The sequence below is a fragment of the Dermacentor andersoni genome, chromosome 3, assembly GCF_023375885.2.
Source record: "Dermacentor andersoni chromosome 3, qqDerAnde1_hic_scaffold, whole genome shotgun sequence".
Classification (NCBI taxonomy): domain Eukaryota; kingdom Metazoa; phylum Arthropoda; class Arachnida; order Ixodida; family Ixodidae; genus Dermacentor; species Dermacentor andersoni.
The window spans coordinates 21,340,671-21,354,421 of NC_092816.1; the positions used below are offsets into that span (position 1 = coordinate 21,340,671).

At 47.5% G+C, this 13,751-nt stretch overlaps 1 protein-coding gene across 3 annotated transcripts in view; it reads right to left on the bottom strand.

Annotated features, from left to right (window-relative positions):
- The window catches only part of Hmgcr (HMG coenzyme A reductase), a 75,704-nt gene that overhangs the window by 19,686 nt on the left and 42,267 nt on the right, over nt 1-13,751 (bottom strand). For all 3 annotated transcript variants that reach the window (XM_050168722.3, XM_055065452.2, XM_055065451.2), the window contains exons 2-8: nt 11,898-12,087; nt 9,886-9,997; nt 8,308-8,395; nt 2,324-2,408; nt 1,919-2,024; nt 1,673-1,779; nt 1,238-1,357 (exon numbers count right to left, since the gene is read on the bottom strand). In XM_050168722.3, the coding sequence (XP_050024679.2) occupies nt 1,238-1,357; nt 1,673-1,779; nt 1,919-2,024; nt 2,324-2,408; nt 8,308-8,395; nt 9,886-9,997; nt 11,898-12,062 (783 nt within the window). In that variant the 5' untranslated portion in view covers nt 12,063-12,087. The remainder of the gene's footprint in view (nt 1-1,237; nt 1,358-1,672; nt 1,780-1,918; nt 2,025-2,323; nt 2,409-8,307; nt 8,396-9,885; nt 9,998-11,897; nt 12,088-13,751) is intronic.

The window sequence follows — 13,751 nt, forward strand, 5'->3', positions numbered from 1 at the left end:
GTGACAGCAATAGCAAGGTGTAGTGTTGCGCGTGAACTCCTTAGACGGTGTTCTAACTATATGCAGGTGTGACTATATGTGGACGTGATATATGTGGGTGCGCCGAAATTTCTGGCACCTTTAAAAGCTTTAACATGTCGTGCAGGGCCTGTAATGGCATCACACAGGGGTCACTGCATTGCCCGTACACAGCGGCACCAGCGAAATTACATAACTTTCAGACTGTGAGCACTAACATTGTTTCAAACCTTTTTAATAGTCTGAGAAGATTTAAGACAAAAGGCATGCGATGTGAATGAAATGTTTCATGACTTTTGTTTGCGGGCTGCAAATCTAAAAAAATCTGAGAAATACTTTATTCAAGAACATAACACTGGCCTAAGCAACTTTGGTGGTTGAATAGTGCAGCATCTGCCTTGCATATACAGCATAGATAAACACATAGCGTACATATACAGAAACATATACCGAACATCACAGTGATGACAAAAATTCACCTGGAGTGAATTTTTGCTAACGTAACGTGAATAATTGCTAACGTAACGAAACAAGATTGTGCAGTTCTGAATGTGGCATACAACACAGGGCATCAATGCCATGTTATCTTATATATATCAATTCCTATACAGGCAGTCTGCATTAAAGGAATCTATTAATGTGGACATCTTCAGTTCACCTTCAGAAAGTACAGATATGTTTAGTTTATCAATGGAGGATTGAAGGTTAAATAAACAGAGCAAGACTGTTCATAACCCAAGCTTAGATTCAGCAGAGGCTCACAAAAATAATGTGCCCATGATTAAACAAGAAAGAAAAAAGAAAGGGAGGAAGGGTAGACCAGAAGAGCACAGTGCTGCTGAAATAATCATGCGTGTGATACCAAGAACAATGCTGACTGGCTTTTATGCTGAGAGGGTTCCAACTGTTCTTCCCTATTGAAAAAGCCTGTACGCCCCATAACTCCATATCGAATAGTCTGATATGAACATATTGAATCCAATACAGAAACCTGCATGCTGCCGTATATTTTATGAGATTATCGAGTACAGTAGTTAAGCATATGGTCAGTGCCACAGTGGTATCTTGTCACATGTGCCTTCTAAGATGGCTATGTGTGGCAGCCAGTATAAAGCAGACTGGAGTAGCTTAGACACCTGAAGCTCTTAGCAGTTGCAGCATCAAATATTTGCGTTTGATGCATTTATCTGCATTTTTACATGAAAGCAGCAATGCTCACCATGATCATCTTTACCCTCTGGAGGACTGGATTTGGCTTTTGTTCTTCTTCTTGTTGCAAGACTCTTGCTAATGTACTCAACTGCCACACAGGACGTCCCTCTTCCCTGTCTCGTGACAACTGGAAATGGTCAAAATAATGGGAAGCGTGCCAATAACATGGCAAAGTTAAAGACATGTAATAGCAATGGACCAAGCAGCTACTGTGTTAGAAGAACTTTTGTATAAAAACTAGAAAATACCAGCCTGGCTATGTCATTTGCATTGCATATGCACATCAGGTATTCATTAAAAGTTCACATGTCCTAAGGCATGTAGTTAATGAAAGTGCAACAAGGTTGTCGAGTACCTTAAGCACCCAAGTGATGTCACATTCTACTCCATTTAGTATAACAAGACAGACTAATGCATTGGTTTTGCTATTATTTTTCCTTACCTCTAGAACTAAGGACAAACAAGCTGGGAAGAAGGTCATGAAGACAACATAGTTGACCAATGCCGACATGCAGGCAAAGCAGCAAAGTTCTTCCAATCGTTTCACACCTATGGAAGAAAAAGAATCATTGAGCACTCTCTTTGTTCAACAGTGCAAGGCATCATCCTTTCCTGTTTGCCACATTCACCTGTCTGGTGAGTTTGATCGAAAACAACCAAACAAAAAGCTTCCTAACTAGCTACCCACCTGAAAGGGTGCCCACGCCAATAACCAATGTCTCGACGATGGTATCCAGAGTGATTGTGGGGCCCAGCACAGCCATTCCACGGGCTATGTTCTCTCGCACCTCCTCCTGCACAGACCATGATGCAGCATGGAGCAATTTGCTGCCACCTGGCGTTTTTTGGCGAAACACCACTACAATGGTAGTGTCGAAACGGACGCTACACATATAGGTCAATAGCAGGCACACAGAGCAGCAGTGTCTTTTGTACTCTACATACCAAAGCAATAAGTGGCGAGCCTAAAGACTAATGCTTCTCTTTGTGTATTACAAATATAGTGTGCCCATTTCTGAGCACCTTTCTAATCTGAAGTTCGTCTTAACTAGCGACTGTATCATAAGCACTTTGACAGACATGCCACTCATACCTGCGAGCTGGAGCTGAGAGCAAACTGGGCCAGTAGACCAGCCTTGGATAAATCAATGAGAAGCAGAAAGAATGGCAGCGCCTCTCTGAAAAAGAAACATTTGTGCATGACACAGACAGCACATCCCATCAAACAGTCGCAGCAATACAGGCACCTATGCCATAAAGTGATTACATACTCTAATACACCAGTTTTATACAATGCCATTCTCAAAGAAATGAAGTGCTGCACAGTGGACTATGACAAATGCTGTGGTCCTAGGGGAGTTCTAGATTAATTTTGACCATCCAATACACCAAAACATTAGTAGAGGGACATTTTTCCCCCCCATTAATTCTCATCAATATGTTGATGCTGGAGCCAAGATGTGATGTCGCAACCATGTGCTCAATACACATTAGCTGCTGAGCCACCATTGCATGTGACTTTACCTATAAATTTAATGCATTTGTTCCTCCTTGTGTGGAAAGATATTTTAATGTAATGAAACGTACAAGTGCTCTGGAATTGTTCAATGCAGATGTTGAGTGTCAAAAGCTGCGGCCGCAAATTCATCCAATATGTACTTACGGAGGTCTGGCGCAGTATTGTTGACTGATCACTTTCGGGGATACTTTCACTTTTACATCATATGCCATCCTGCACAGCGCCTCAATGGAGTGAGGACTGCTCTGCCCACTGATTCAGCTATTAGCATGTGCTGAAAACTACATTTTCACATTTCCAAAAGTAATTATCCAGAATATAGCCTAGGCAATATTATGCTACACTTCAGTCGTAACACACTGAACAATCATGTGTGACACACCTCACTGTGCATGAACAAAAAAGTGAATTTGTCTGACTTGAAACAAAATTTGTGTATTATCTCTATCCATCCTCTACATTTTTATTCTACTTGCCGCCAAGATGTACGTAGCTATACAGCAGTGATTCTGCGGCAAAACAAGTTCAGCACACGTGTTAAGGAGTATTCTCACTTGCTTTCAAAGAGCACGTGACCATGGCGCAACGCACCCCATCGGCTACATTTATCAGTGGTTCACGTGGAGCGCTGCTCACGTTTTCTATCGTTTTTTATATATTTATCTTCTTCAATCACAGTTGCTCCTTCACTTGCTAGGAATGCTCCCGCTACCATATCGCGCTCGGTTCCAGGACAGCAGCGCCGAGCGCGCGACGCGCCCGAACCAGGACAGCAGCGCCGAGCGCGCGACGCGCCCGAACCAGGACAAAATTCAGCACGGTGCCGAGCCGATGAATTGAAAAGAAGAAGAGAGAGAAAAGAAAGCAGAAGAAGAAAAAGAAAACAAGTAAAGAAAGAAGCGTGAGGAAGGAAAGCGGCGCTCTTCGAGGAAACGCGATCGTGGCGAACGCTGCCGTCGCCGCAGCAGCGTCAGCTAGGCGCGCCCCCTAGGGGCTGGTGGCAGCGGCGGGAGACGCGCGCGCCCTGCTCCAGTATTCGTTCGCCTCACCCCCCCCCCCCCCCCCTCCTCAGCCTTCCTGGTCACATTTGGAAGTTGGTACAATGTGAAACTCCACGCACAACCAGCGCAACCTTCGTCTTCGCGAAGCCGTCGGTAAGGCTGCTACCGTGCCTGAGAGGTAGTCCGCGAGCGACACTGGAGGCCTCACGAGGGGCTGCTGCGCTACCGATGACGCTGGCTGATAGGGCGGGCGTCTCGGGCAGTTCCGCAGGACATACGCACCCCTTTCTGTGGTTATGGGGAGGTCAAGGGAAAACATGGTCGCATTTGGAAAGTGATACAAGCACCCTTCACGCACCTCCCCGATGACGGCAGGAGAGCTCGCCAGAGGCGGCCACACATCGCCCGCGTCTTCGACTTTTTATATCGAAGTGGGGAAATGTACTTGAAGTTAAAATAAGCCATTTCACAAATACATTGCCGCAAAAAGTACTTCAATGCGTTCAGCAGAAGCGGAGTTACTGGCAATCAAACACACCCTTCCCGGTGCTTCCGCTCCTTCTTCGATACAGTTTTAGTTTAACGTTAGCGTCCCGCAAACGGGCTTTACAGAAAGCGGGTTTTTAGTATAGCGTGACAGTATAGTTTACGTGCGGGACACTGTTGTATTATGCCTTGAATTTTGCATACATAGTGCACCTAAGGTATTTCCATGTATGTGCGTCCGGAAAATGAGAGAGGCAGCGCAATGGAAGCCAGGAGCGCGTTTTATTCGCACTTTCCATGTTCGCCGATCTGCGGCGCAACAGTGCAAGCTGTCGACCATAGCCTCCAAAATTTTCCAATCTCATAGGCCATATGCCGTCGTCGCGCCTATTTCCTGACTTTACCGATAGGCAGCGCTGGCATCTCGGAGATTTTAGGGTGCCTTGATGCTCGCGGCCTTGATGGCGCACGCCGCTGAGGGTGAGGACATCCGCGCCGTCTGCTATGACGGCCGCCATTACGCCGCCCGCCGCAGCTGGGTAGCATGCGAAATGAGCTACCGTTTGCGGTGCACCGGATACGTTCGGTAACAAGTGTACGTTAGTGACATTTTTTTTTTTTTTGAAGCTTGGACAGCACTTAGTGCTGTTGTAGCCTAAATGCTTATTAAGGGAACGACGTACTTCATATAGGCTGACGGCCTGCGCATGTTGTGTGCTAGAGGTTGACGTAGACTTCGTTATATTAAAAACGAATCCTTTTCCTTAGGCCGGAAACGACAGAGTTTCGATAAAACTATGGCCTTACCTATTTTCCTCGTAATTTCAGCATTCCAAATACCCAAAGCATCGTTTAAAGCACTTATATACATGCAAGCAGCAGCAGTATATGTATGTCAACACACAAATTTTAGTGTTGCGAAGCTACCTAAGCGCGATTATGGTGGCTTATTTTGCGAAGTTTACAAACAATTTACTTATTTATATAAATGGTATCATACGTATTGTACACAGGATAAAGTGCCGAGGGGCAGGATGTTGCAAATATCCTGCTAAGATGAAATTACAGCTTCTTTATCATTATTATGCTTGCTGAAAGGATTGAAATATATATGTATATGTTGCATTAACCAAGTGTATTCTACTTTGCTGCTGGTGTAAATTTCCGGCACTGGCGTAATCCTGTTGCTGCCAACAATTTACACCCGCAGCAAAGTAAAATACACTTGGTTACTGCAATACTAGCTGTTTTTTGTCTCTTTGAGCTCTGCGGCACCAGGTGGTTGCACCATGCAGGCCGCTCTTGTTTACACCTCCGCCCCAACGATCCCGTCTGCCTGCGTTTACCCGAATACCGGACATGCTAAACCTCTCTACTATCGAAATTAGAATGCAGATTAAACTTCGTCAATAAATATACACAGTAACAATAGGAAGAAGCGCACTGACCCAAACACACTTCTTGATTGGTGTCAGCTACTGGCCAGTAGCAGCCGCGTACGGGAATCTGCTATATTACGAAATAAACCGTTCAGAAAAGAGTGAGGGGCAGGCTCCCGCTGAAAAGAGGGTGCTTGAGATAAAGGTGACTTCGCGCTCCACTTGCGAGCTTCACGCGTCGCGCACGACTGCAAAACTTGGCCGAGGTGTTCACAGCAGCGTATGCTATCCGCGTACTATGTTTTTTCAACAAGCCCGAGGGGCGGCTCAGCGCCCCTTTAAGTACGTCCGCGGCATGGCGTCCAAATTGTGTATGAAGGCCGAGTTGCAAATACACTACTCTTACAGGAACTCGAATAAATATAGGTAATGCGCCTCTCTGACTGTGGGGTTTCTGCGCTTTCAATTACGTAAGTTAGCAAGCCGGAGCTCTCAATTTTTGTAGAGGAAGTCGGGGGTATTCCAAGTGAATACCGCTTGTGCCGTTTATCTGGCACGGGCGAAACCACGCTGGGCGCAAACACCATCTCTTATGAAAGGTGTGAAATGCGTGTGGCACAAAGGGCCATCTCTCCACGCATATTTCCAAATGTGTTCGTTTCTTAACAGAGTTATAGGCAACCAAATTCTAGCACTGTCACTCCCTCGCGGCCTGCCTATCGTTTCGGCGAGGAGTTACGGAGTCGCCATCTGTCGGAAGCACCTCTCTTGCGTAGTATGAGGGATCACGTGGCGCGCTCCTCATATAGGTTTCGCTTACGGCGTTCAATAAGAACACCACGCGGCAGCCCTCCTGGGCATTTATGCAGGTACTCTCAAAACGAGGGAAGTTTTTGACTGTCGATATAATAATCTTGGGCAAACAGAAAGCACATAATCGTTTACAGACGCTATCTCTTTACCTAATACGTATATACAGTACGTGAACGCCACTGCGCGCGGTCGCCGCGATGGAGTCTCCCGAACCGGCTTCTTGCGTGAAAGGTAGGCAAATGCCGAGAGTAAACTATGTGAAATATGTTCTTATAGTGGGCTGTCTGTATAACCAAATGGGGCATAACAGAATGGAGCCTCAATCCAGCGATCGCACGGGTTCGCAGCGACCGACTGCGCGTCTGCATGCATGTTCGCGCACAATGTTTTGCTTTCGCTGTGAGCGCGTTTTCGCACCGTGCCCTGACCTTCAGGCCGCAGCATATGAGAATTTGGCACTACACTAGCAACCATTGTTGCGTGGACACTGTCAGAACTGCTCGAAAATAATTTCGGTATAGAGACTTCGACGCCCACGGCGATTGTGATGTGCCGTCGCGACAATTCAATCTGTTTTTGTCTTCTAAATTCTTGGACATTTTAATATTATTTCTCAAGTTGCGTCGCACTGAATGTTTATCGGTCTTCTCAGCGTGCGATTTCCCTCTGCTTGTTTTTCGTAATCCAGTGCATTCATTCATAACACAAACATGACCATATGCCATGCCTTTTTTTAATGTGCGTCTTACTGCTCCCTTTCCGTTCCAGTGAAATTGCCAGTATCTAGCATCAACAAGTTCATAGACCAAACCGTCATGACATTAGCCGGGCAGCGGGCGCGGGCGAGCGTCTGAGTGCGCGTTTTCTGCTACTCACCGAACATCGCGCAGTCCCGGCGCCGTAGCAGAAATCTTCCTCGCGTCTGTGCTTGCTGCATACCCGAGTTGTAGCCGATGGCTGTCTGCCGGTTCTAAGTTTCGCCAGCCAAGCTTTACGCAGCTCCTTGCCCTGTGACTACGTGTGAAAAGGCTGACACCGGGCTCCGTTGCGTGCGTCCGGCACTGCGGCACCGAGCAGTAGCCTACCATGCTGCACGCCTCCGAAGGCAGCCACTACCTATTATAGCACTTTCAAATGTCAAGCAGACACCCAAGGTGGTAAAGCCTCACCACTTAATCGGAACCGCGGCGCAGGTGGGACTTTAAACATTCGTTTTCAGCTCGCTTTGGCGCTTCCGAAGCAGCCGACGCGGCCGCTGTGTCCACGTGATCCCTCATGCCACGTCACGCCGACGGTGGCGCTAGCTTTTCCAGTGGTCGAGCTCGCCGCCAATACTGCACTCGAAGCTGTGCGGGGCTGCTCATACGCGGAACCCCGTGACACACATCATCGCGCCCGAGCTTATAAACAGAGTGGCAGGGATTTGAAAAGGTGTAGGAAAGGGCAGAAAGCCTCTCACGTCGAGCGAAATTTCATTTTGGAGGTCTAATATTTGGGTAGATGCTCACGACAGCATTGCCTAGCGACTGCGCAAGTTTATTTGCCGTGTTCAAAACATGGTGTAGGGCTCCTTGAGCTGCCCCGCCAAGTGGCGTCGGAACGTACGCGCGTGTGTGTGTGTGTGTGTGTGTGTGTGTGTGTGTGTGTGAGAGAGAGAGAGAGAGAGAGAGAGAGAGAGAGAGAGAGAGAGACAGCGCACTGACAACAACTTCAGTTCAAGTGTGGAGGATCGGGCGAATTCGTAACTCATGGCGACAAATGGGCACAGCGCGACGTTCATTTTTTTTTTTTTTTCCGTGTCGTCGTTTTCCGCGCTTTCCTCATCTGTCGACGTGACTCCGGTTTAACACAAAAGCTATCACGGAGGAGAGGTACTCACTTGAGTTCAGACAGGTCGCCTTCTAGGAGATTCACTACGCTGCTGCTGAAGACGAAACTGGAGAAAATTGTGAAAATGGTTGCTATGCCTGAAAGAGAGAGGAACAGAAAAAACAGGATAGTATCGACATCGTTCGGCCCAACATAACAAGAACGTTTAGTATAGTAGCGACGACAAAAGAATCACGCGGCGGACAGCAATCGCAACGCAGTTATAACTCTGTAGCTGAGTGAATGAGTTTGGTCTACAGCTGTATGCGTGCACGGGCGATAGCACGATCCGCGAAAGTGATTGTTTGCAGATCTACGGCTCCGCTCAGCTGCACAAATTATGGAGGTACCGGAATGTTCCGTTATCAGAAAGGCTGCTGATACTTACGCGGGTCGTCTGTAGCCTTTTGCAGCAAGATTAGGATAACCAAAAGTGAATAAACGCGTTGCTGAAATGCATGTGCGTGATGTCTGACCGCATCGTTGCTTCGCAGGCACACGAGAAGCAAATCAGTTGCTTTTGAGGCACGTTCCTAGTACCATGTCGTTTAGCTGAGATGAATGGATAAGCCATAAAACGACTACTGCAACAGATGCGTAATATCGTAATCAAGTCCAGCTACACGTAACGACCACGTCACGAGTCAACCTTACGGCGCCTTTACGGCGCGGTGACCGCCGCCTTTTGCACAATCGACATAACAAATGACAGTCGATAAATTACAGCAATCGACGTGTATTTAATCGCAACGCTATACATGTCACCGCGTGACGACATAGGAACTCAATAAATCTGCACCTTGCCCACGCGTGACGTAGGTCAAGCTGCTTTATTCCAGCTTGCACGCAAAAAAAAAATAAAAAAACGGCTATCTAGGCGCCATAACGCTTTAACGACTTTTCAATAAAAAGGAGGTCGTGTCTCACGTCAGCATTCCCCCCCCCCACCCCCACGCACAAAGAACACGTGCATTCAACCCTACGATTTATGAACGGAACTCGGCAGTTTGCATACCAAGAACGGTGAATCTTCTCATTCTTTTCTCCCCGATGACGAAGCACAATGCGACGTCATGAATGAAACTACGGTAATAGCGCGGAAGTGAGCTTCACAATCATTTTCTTGCTTCTTCAGCTCGAGAAAAATCTGCTCACTTAAAACCTAATCGCTTACTAGTAATAATAGGCTGCGACACTGTAAAGGGAAATATCGGGCCGCCACTAGGCCATCCACAAAAAGTAAACGCAGCAGTGAGCATGTCAGCTTTAGAAACATAGGATGCAAGCTGTTTAGCGCCACCAGAGACATCGCGCAGAAACCAAAGTCTGCTCGGATTCTTTTGTGCGAAGGGCCCGACAGGATCCAATATTTATAAAGATCCCTCTTACGATAACCATTTCATATGTTCTGTTATAGCACATTCGCTGCTGGGACGACGCGAGTGAGAAGACAGGAGCGGACAGGAAAACACCAAAATACACTGATAGTCATGTACACATAAAAACTTGAGATGGAGAAGGAGAAATAGCTTGAATTTAACAGTAAGGCGCTGTCCCGGTAAGTTCGTGCGAGGCGCGCGTCTCCTACCTATGAGGTACTTGGAGCCCAGCTTGTAGAGTACCCGGAACTGGTGGTACACGTACAACAGGGCCATGCAGCGCGTCACGGTCATCACGACGACGTCCATGCCTCTGTCCTCCTGCGGGAAGAGGAGAGAGAATGTCGCGCTAGCCGTTGGCTCTTCGTTCACGCCTGCACTCTTAAAACAGTTGCACCCTTTGGGGTGCATATTTGTCCCACAACAATTGTCATGTCTTGCTTGCGTTTCCTTTCTTGAAAACGCCGCGCCCGCTATTTTCCTGTCGGCAATGCTATGTCATGCTGATAACGCGCATGCCGTTTGTTGGAGAAGTACCGGCCTCGCAGCGTTAAAGAAAGGAAATGCGGACAAGACAGATGGCGTTTATTGTTGCGCTCGCACATTTTTAAAACTCTGGCTAACGCTACCTGGGACACTGTATAGCAACGTTCGCTTACTTTTATGGCGTGGCGGTGGAGACGAATTTCTTTCAACGTCGGCGTCTCTCGGAGTCTACGTTATGATAGGAGCGCGGAGACACAGAAGGCAGATGTGCTGTTTTGCGGACCAAGCAAGCCTGTATTGAATTCCCAAGTTGGCCATTACGTATAGACACAGTACCTTCACTACAACCAATCGTGACCGATGATCACAGAGCATGTTTTCTTTCTTTAAGTGCATTGAAATGACATTAAAGTGAGCTGTTATGCTGGATTGGCAAATGAGACTTCTAGGTTGAGTGTTATTGCTGAAAGTGGCGTCTTGGTAAGTCAGAAAAGACACCAAAACGAATGTATTTAGTTCTCCTGCTGGCTCCTCGTGAGGACATGATATCTGAACAGCGTCAGCTCGGGACAACTACGGCAATCGTTTCTAGATAAACAAGTCTAACACTATACTTGAAGGAACTATAGGGACAGCCTGAAATGTTCAGAGAACATTTTCTGAAGAAAGACCGGTCAGACGTGCTAAATTTACTTTGAAAACCATGAAGTCACACTAACGTACTGGGCGCTGCGGTTCGGGCGGGAAATATAAAAAGGGAAACTTTGTCTTTTCATTTCTTCGTTAATAACCCACATTTTCCCGCCGAATAAACGTAAATAGAGTCTTAAGAAAAAAAGAAGATGCTTCGACAGACTAATGTAACACAGCGTCTTAGTAACTTGGTGCAATTTAGTTATCTTTGAATAGCGTCACCAATGTTTTTCAACCTTCCTCTCGACTTCCTCCGTGCCAGCAACTATAATTAAACGTAAGCCAGATCTGCGCAGCCCCGCTGTCCAAGTACGTTTCTTGCTTATATCGCTATGTCAGCGACATGCTCATATGATCGCCGGCCTGACATGTTTTTCCAGAGATCGTTCTGTGGAGCCAATCAAAACAAAGCTTTAAGGCGAAATTACCTAACAGCTTCATTTTTAACGTCAGTGCCACTCAATTTGTACACAAGCATATAGACCGCGAGTGCAGTACCGTGATAAACAAGGTATACCTAACGCGCGCCTTCTATAGCTGTTCCCTCTTGTAGTAAAGAACTGCACACAGAGATGCCCTCGTTCAGGGTGCCCTCGTCAAAACATGTTGCGGAAGTACTTTGTCGCGGACTAGTCGGTCCATAGTGAACGACAACGTACTGCGCAAGATACAAACGAAGCACGGAAGGAAAAACAGGACAATGCACTCTGTTCCACCTTTCTTTCCGCCATTCTTCTTTGTATCGCGTGCATTATACGTTCTTATTCGGCGAAACTATGACTATGTACAGAGACTTCTTTTTGTTAAACCCGCTATTGATGAACGTACGTAGTATGTTGCACAGTTTCCTCCTACTATACGCGCTCCTGGCTAGATCATGAGTTGGGCGACTGCCCCTGTTGCCAGGCGATGATGGTCTTCGGTTCGATTCGTTCCCCAACTGCGGAGCTTCTTTCCGAGGGAACCCCCCCCCCCCCTTCCGGAGCATTACCTGCGGTACAGGCACAACCAAACCATAGGTATACGCGAGTGAAGAACTCACCTCCCTCATCTGGCACTGTGGCGACCAGCCGCAGAGCCGGCTGCCAGCCAGGAAGGCCGAGCCCATGGAGAGCAGGCAGATGGTGAGCGTGAGGAAGCCCACGATCACTTCCCACGGGTGCGACGCACACAGGCGCCCGTGCGCGTAGAACACCCGCGCAAGCATCGCCCCCGGGCTGCAGCGCTGGGCCCTGTTGTGCGGAGGGGAGACAACGCATGCGTACACCATGAGATGGCGCCACGAGGAACACTGCGCTCACTAGACGACAACTCGCTTTCAACACTGCAATTTTCAAACCAGAGCGGTTCCCTGGTCACCACTGCAAGAACAGAACAGCGATTCGAGGAAAGCGACGTAAATACGAAACGTTTGGAGAGTCAGGCGAGACCGGGTTGGCTAGCAGGCGCGACAGCGATAAAACGTACCGTAGAGATTAAAAAAACTATACATAGTATGCGACCGTTACAAAAATATCCGATTTCGAGTTGTATAAACGTACTGAAAGAGTGGCTGCGGGAACAAATTGCGCTTATCTATGAGCTATTGTCACCGTTACTGTGCAGGCGTGAACATAATCAATCGCGCGCCATTGTTTATTAGCCCCACGCAGAGGCCGAGACAACCCTTTTCCGCGAACAGGAAGGTAGCGGCAACATAAGAGAAGGCCCCTTTCGACGGCCTCAATCGAGGAAGAATGGAGGCTATATCGCGATCGTTTCCGCCGCTCGTCGTAAATAACAAACTGACCCGGAAAACTGTCCAATGCAGCTGCTGGCGCAAAGGTGCGTGACCTTCGTTTTCACTTGTAAAGTATAAGCCCGTTTTACACCACCGCTTTTAGCTGTTCGTCGGTGAAAAGGATGCATAAATTAAACGATTTAAGAAGCGTCACTTGACTAATTGTGATGTCCACCCAAAGGCAACTTATCTGCTATTACAAAGAGTCATCTAACACGGTCGTCCCAGCTACTCGCCGTCCAAAGTGTAACAGTTGCGGACACCGGGTTTTCAAAAATAAATCCTATACCCCAAGGAGGCACGGGGGTCAAGACGGCATGGACTATGAGTCCTCTCACGCGTCATGATATCTGTGAATGCAATGGGGACAACGTTTTAATGAGTTGAGGCCCGTTGATCCCAACCTGCAACTTCTCTGTTCGTTTCGCAGAGAAGGCACGCTATTCGAATCACTGATCATTCGAGAATGCACATAAACAAACCACGCTATCCGTGCTCATTTACAAGGTGAGAGTGAATGACAATATCATCCGAAGAAGTCCCCTTTCTCTCGCATTGTGTGCGAGCTCTTGTCTGCTCGTGACAATGCCCTAAACTCTCCAAGAACATACTCATATTCACTCAGCTTCAAGGAACCACGGGCTCAATTCCGTTCGTGGATAGCCAAAGAGGTTCGGGGATCACGTAAACACAGTCTCGCATGAGGTCTCGTTGATTCAAAAAAAAAAAAAAAATCAATTGGAATAATATATGATTCCTACTTATTCACACTCACTCGGACTTCCGAAGAACCGTTTCACTGGGACTCACTCAGACTCGCGGGTAGCTCTTGAGACTGAGTGAGTCGGCTAGTGAGTAAGTTCGCAGACGAGTGGCCACAGCTTCTTCAACTCTGGCGGCTGTTCTCGAAACTAAAGTACGTTTCCCGTTGCCGCACCGTTAATTTATATACCGCGTTGTTTAAGTGCCATGCATGCATGGGCCAATCGCAGCGGTGCTCTTCTCCCGAGTTTCACACGTGCGCAGCGAGACCGCGCACGCCCTTAACGGGGCAGTCATAACACTCGGACTGTCTCGCAGAAAAAAAAAGAAAGCTACAGTTTGTTTCAGCCTTTG